The 6,001-nt window shown below is 56.2% G+C and overlaps 1 protein-coding gene across 3 annotated transcripts in view; it reads right to left on the bottom strand.

Annotated features, from left to right (window-relative positions):
• SLC5A10 (solute carrier family 5 member 10) overlaps positions 1 to 6,001 on the bottom strand; it is a 40,039-nt gene that overhangs the window by 27,201 nt on the left and 6,837 nt on the right. For all 3 annotated transcript variants that reach the window (XM_064673331.1, XM_064673333.1, XM_064673332.1), the window contains 2 exons: positions 4,519 to 4,624; positions 2,798 to 2,878 (listed from right to left, as the gene is read on the bottom strand). In XM_064673331.1, the coding sequence (XP_064529401.1) occupies positions 2,798 to 2,878; positions 4,519 to 4,624 (187 nt within the window). The remainder of the gene's footprint in view (positions 1 to 2,797; positions 2,879 to 4,518; positions 4,625 to 6,001) is intronic.

Genomic DNA, 6,001 nt, shown 5'->3' with positions numbered 1-6,001 from the left:
GCTCCTCCTGCCTGCAGCCGTTGCCAACCAGCCCTGGGCTCTGCCCTGGCCCCCCACCACCTCCCTGCTCCTGGGGGGCACAGAATGAATGCAGCTCCCCCAGGACCTCCAGTGGGAGAATTTTGGAGCCAGAGGCATTACTTTTTGGAGGAGGGTGGGAGGGGAGGCACTCGCCCTGCTCCCCCCACACACCATGGCCACCCACACAGCAGCCTGGGGGAGACGGGCAGGGAGGGGCACTGGCACCCCCATACCCACGGCAGCTGCTGGTGCTCGGGAGCAGAGAGGAGGCTCCAGAGGTTTCATGGAGGGGAGGAGACTCCAAGCAAGACCCACGAGCATCCCTCACTGGGTTTCTCCAGATCTGGTCCAGCTGTCACATCCTGTATCCCTTCTGCCCCTGCAGTTCAGACCCTCAGCTTGGGCCCCTCCAGTGCAGCAGCAGGAGGTGGGAATGTGCTCCTGAGCAGTTTCCCTCCCACAGGACCATGTCCACGAGCCCTGCTGTCTTTAGACCAAATCCCTCAGGCATCAGATGCTGGGCACTAGGATCACCATCAAATGCCAGCTTGAACAAATCCCAATTTCCAAGCCACCCATCCTGCTCCATTGTCCCCTCCTGCCAGAGGACAGCCCTCCCCCTCCAGTCCTCCCATTTCCATGACCAACCTACAGCCCCGTCCTCATCCCAGGGCAGCCCCCTGACCTGAGGCTTTTGGGGAGCTGGCAAAGAGGCATCACCCACCATGTCCCCCCCCTTGCAATCCATCCTCCCGAGTTTCACAGGGAGTCAGCATTTGTGAACTCCTCCTGCTCTTGCACAAGCAGCCCTGGCCCCCCTCCAGCGCTTGGTTTATCCAGGCGCCGGCTACTCCCAAGCTTTGCATGGGCGTTGGGCACCAACAAAGGCTCTCCAGAGGCAGAGGCCGAGTACTGAAAGCAGAGATTGGTGCCTGGGGGTAAGAGCCTGCTCCCTTCCCAAAGGTGCTCACCAGCAAGTCACGGCACCCACGCCTGCCGAGAAGGAAGAGCGGAGCAAAATCCTCCAGGTAGCGGGAGCTCAGCCTGCAGATGCCAGGATGCAGCCCATGGGCTCTGCTGGGATTAACATTCCCGTGCTGAATGGCAGGATGGCACAGTCTGCCAGAGCTAAGCAGAGCCACCAATGGCACTGCCAAGGTTTCTGTTCAGCAAAGTGAAAAAATTCTTCCCTGTGAGGGTGGGGAGGCCCTGGCACAGGTTTCCCAGAGAACCTGTGGCTGCCCCATCCCTGCAAGTGTCCAAGGCAGGTTGGACAGGGCTTGGAGCAACCTGGGCTAGTGGAAGGTGTCCCTGCCCATGGCAGGGGGTGGAATGAGATGAGCTTTAAGGTCCTTTCCAGCCCAAACCATTCCATGACTCTATTGAAAGTGTCCTTTATTAGCTGAGCTTTACAAGAGCTGGAGAAAACCAAACACCTTTGGGGCACACCCACCTCCAGGTCCTGAGGTCTCCTGAAACCTGAGGAAAAACCTGTGCAACCAGCAGCTTCATCTTCTGGCTCCCCTGGCTCAGTCCCTCTGCCAAGCCCCCTCATCCCCCTGCACACACCGTGCCACACTTGCAGGCAGCAAAGCCAAAACAAGCCGGGCTCTGCCGCTGCCGGAGGGGATTTTCCAGGCTTTGCCTACCTGCCCTCCTCCTCTGGCTCTGTGCAGCTGCACCAGCCAAGCCTGGCAGAGACAAGCCTTAGAGAGCCCCACGGCCAAGGACAGCTCCAGACAACGATCCACAACATCCAGGCACCACGTCTAAGGCACAGGCTGCAGCCACTGCTCTGTTCTGCCTCGACAGGCAACGAGCTCCTCTGCCCGGAGCAGCTCCGTGCCACTGCTGGGGTACTTAATTGTTGTTGTCCCTTCTCCAGGAAGTCTCTGTCCTTTCATTTGTTTCTTGTAAATACACCTTGCTGTGTCCAAGGGCTCGCCCAGGAGCGAGCTCTGCTCTGGCACAGGGGAGCAGCCACGGGACTGGGCTGGTCACAGCTCTGGGCCTGCTCCCACCTCCACAGCTCTGGGTCAGAGCCTTTCCTACCTGCCTGCCTAAGCTGCCTTCTCCAGGAGATGGTGGAAATCATCTCAGGAGTGCCTCTGGAAATCATCCTCTGTAGTTAAACACCTGCCTTTGAAGCTGGGACTTAACTTTTTGCTTCCTGCTCCTCAGGGCCAAGAGCCCCGATGGCAGAGCCAGGCTGATGAAAGCTCCCGTCCTCACAAGGATGCTCTGAGGCTGAATTTAGGGAGACACAACAGTGCTGGGGGTTCAGGAAGGGCTGGTGATGAACTATAATCACTCCAACCCGGAGCAGGGCATGGCACCACGCTCCACATCCCACCCCTGCAGCCGTGCCTTGTTCCAGTACCAACCTTCTGCTGTGCACATCCCCAGGCAGCAGGATCCTGTCTGAAGACCCCACCAAAACACCTGGAGCAGAACTGGGAATGCTGCTTCGCTGTCAAATACTTGAGCAGTCTCTCAGAGTGAGAGGCAAATATGGAGCAATCATGTTCACGGGAATGTCACCACTGCTGGGGACAGTCCCACGTGGAGCACCAGGGAGATGCTCCACGGCATCTGCACCTGCAGGAATGGCACACGGGGGAAGCAGGGGGGACACAGGGGCACCACATTTAGGGGATTGCCACGGACCGAAGTCCTGCCGGGCATCTTGGCCAACGAATGGCTCAGACTGAGTGTTTTTATTTACCTCCACGACCACCTGAGTGAGGAGGGAAGGTCCCCCTGGAGCAGCTCTTACCTCTCACTGCCAGCACGACGGCTCCCAGGACCATGATGAGCGTCTGCAGCGCGTCAGTGTAGATGACAGCCACCAGCCCCCCTGTATGAGAGCAAAGCAGGAGGTTGGGAATACTGCTGGATTCCAGTTTGGAACAGTCAGAATGTCCCAATAAAGCTTCCCATGGGGATGTACCTGTCACCAGCCTCAACCTGCTGACACTGGGGGGGAGGGCTGCAGCGGGAAGAGGGAACAGCTCCTCGGTAGCTCTGGTGTTGAGGGGAGCACAGCACCCCCAAAGGTGAGGTGGGGGGAGCAGCCAAAAGCCACAGGGGCTGCAGCCTCACCGGGGGCAGGGAGGGGATCCAAGGGATTGCTGGGCAGGCAGGGAAGAGGAGCCAAGGGATGGCAGGAGGGATGCAGCCCCGCATCTCCACACGATCAGGAGGATGCCAGCCAGCCCCAGCCCCGGCTCTTTGGGTGCTCCAGCAGCAGATCAGACTCAGGACATTGATCTCATCATTCACCAACCTCTGCCTAACACCAGGTTTCCCCTTTGTACACCCTCAGTTCTCCTCCAAACCCTGCAGTTTTATTTTTCCAGCACATGGTGCTTAGTGGGGTCCCCTTGGCCATACAGCCAGCAGCATTTCTCCCTCCCCATCCCAAGCTCTCCCTCCAGACCTGCTGCAAACCCAGCACCTGCTTACCCAGCCAGATATCAATCACTCAGCACATCAGCAAAAGCATTAAAAAGTAGCAGAGCTAAGGAAAATGGGTCAAAAATTGAATGAGTTTCAACCCCAGTCACTGAATCACATCCTGGGAATTCAGGGCTGCACCATCCCTGGCCTTGCCTGGGATTTGGAGGGATGTTCTCAGGATCAAGGTGATGCAATGATCACACCTGCCTGAGCTCACACTGAGGTGCCTCACATCACAACAAGCCTTGTGGGCAGGAAAAACCCGAGATGGGATTTGCTTAAAACCAAAGTCTTGCAAAATCCACCCTGTTATGGATACACTTAAACTGTTTCCCCTTTTGATGGCCGGGGTGAGATAACGAGGGAATTTACTGCTGAGTGTCTCACTGCCACTACCAGGGGAGGGAATGTCCCAGCAAACATAATAACCCAAAGGGCTGGCAGGGATACACAGTCCCACGGTGTGAGCGGGGCTGGGAGCCAGGAACCCCAATTTCCAGCTCCAGCTCCAAACCCTCATCACCTCTGGATCACAGAAGAAACATTATTTGTTGACCCTGCACAAAAATAGCTGGTCCCACAACGGGGAAGCACGGGCAAGAAATATTCCTGAAAGCTTAGTGGAGAGAGGGCAGCAGGTTGCACTGAGGGCAGGGCAAGAGGGAGGGAAAGGAGTTGGGTCAAGGGCTCTCCGGTTGTAGATTCCATAATAATAGTCCTGTAATGGGAGAAGCCCTGATTATTGCTGTTACAAATAGGTACACACACAAGAAAGTGCTTAAGTACACGGTGGGGGAGGAGTTATTACAAATGAAAAGATGTAAAGACAAAGGAGAGGTCATGGGCTGAGTCATCACCTGAGCTGACTCTCCAGGAGGCTGCTCAGATGCTGGCTGGGGCAGGGATGTGAACCCCACTGGTATAAACCCCAGGGAACCTTCAAAGAATAACAATAGTAAAATAAAAGCAGGAGGGTAAGTGGTGTGGCTCAATAAAAGAAGCAGAAAAATTGAGGCCAGTGGATGATGAGCGACCTACCTGCAATGGTGTAGAGCCCAGTGACCACCAGCATGAGCACAGTGGAGAGGTAGAGGTCCCAGCCCAGGCAGACTTGCACAAAGAGGGCCCCCGAATACAGGTCTGTCTGTGAGTGGAAGAAGGAACAGGAGGTCTGGGACAGGTGACATCCACCACCCAAGGGCTGTTGCAAGAGCAGCACAGCAGGGAAACAGGCAGCTCTGTGGGTTCAGGGAGGACACAGAACCCTGGAATGGTGTGGGTTGGAAGGGACATTAAAGCCTATCTCATTCCAATCCCCTGCCATGGGCAGGGACACCTTCCCCATCCCATCCAACCTGGTCTTGGACACTTCCAGGGATGGGGCAGCCACAGCTTCTCTGGGCAACCTGTGCCAGGGCCTCCCCACCCTCACAGGGAAGAATTTCTCCCTAATATCCAACCGCTCCTCTTTTAATTTAAAACCATTCCCCTTGGTCCTATCACTATCTGCCCACATAAGAAGTCACTCTCCCTCTTTTTTATAAGCCCCTTTAAGTACTGGAAGGCCACAATGAGGTGTCCATGGAGCCTTCTCTGACACCACACGGCACATTCCAGGAGGACACTCCTGAAGCCGAGGGTCCCAGGTGGGTGGCCCTGTCACAGCTGCAGATGGGTGTCACAGCCCCAGAGGAGCAGAGCAGGCAGCTCCAGCTGTCATTGTACACACGTGGGGGTTGTCATGGTTTGGAGGAAATGAGATTAAAGTGGAGACTCGGAGCTGGGGCAGCTCCTCCAACAAAAGCAGTGATGCCGTGGCAGGACCAGGCACAGTGGCAGTGGCAGTGCCACCACCACACCTCCACCCAGAGCTGAGCTCAGCCATCCCCACGCTCAGCTGGGTCATCTTCACAAAAACCTTGTTTGGAGAAGGGAATGAGGCCAGAAGGGGCAGGAAGAGGCAAGACAAGCCGACTCCACACCCTCGCCCGGGGCCGCGATGGGTTCCCACAGCCAAGATATCAGCTCTGATTTGACATCTCTCTTCACACACCTCCCAAAAACCATCCCCCAGCAGCAGGGCTGTCTTGCCCAATCATGCAGAAGCAGTCTCTTGGGATTAGTAAGGTGTAGGACTGGTGTTATTTCCCATATCACACCTCCTTGCCCCAACTCTGCCCTCCCTCCTCCCAGCACTGCTCCGGGACGCTCCCACACAGGAGCTGAGGACCATCCTCCAGTGATGGAGAGGGGCTATGCTGCATCATGCAGAGCAAAAGCCAAGGTGTGTGTTGGCTCCATCAGCCCAAAACCCAGTAGGTGAGCCCATGTCCAGCTTCAGCACAGCACAAAAGCCATTCCCCAGGTGAGCCCACAGCGTTGGGCATAACCTTGGTTAAATCAAGTCAAACCAACCAGAAGGGCACTTACACCACCATCTTGAGGATCCTTACTCAGGGACTCTTCCATGACATCTGAACTAGCCTTTACACCACAGTCATGCCTGGCATTCCCAAGGGAG

Source organism: Pseudopipra pipra, chromosome 16, assembly GCF_036250125.1.
Source record: "Pseudopipra pipra isolate bDixPip1 chromosome 16, bDixPip1.hap1, whole genome shotgun sequence".
Lineage (NCBI taxonomy): Eukaryota > Metazoa > Chordata > Aves > Passeriformes > Pipridae > Pseudopipra > Pseudopipra pipra.
Note: the sequence above shows the minus strand (reverse complement) of the source record. Positions and strands in the feature narration are given on the sequence as shown.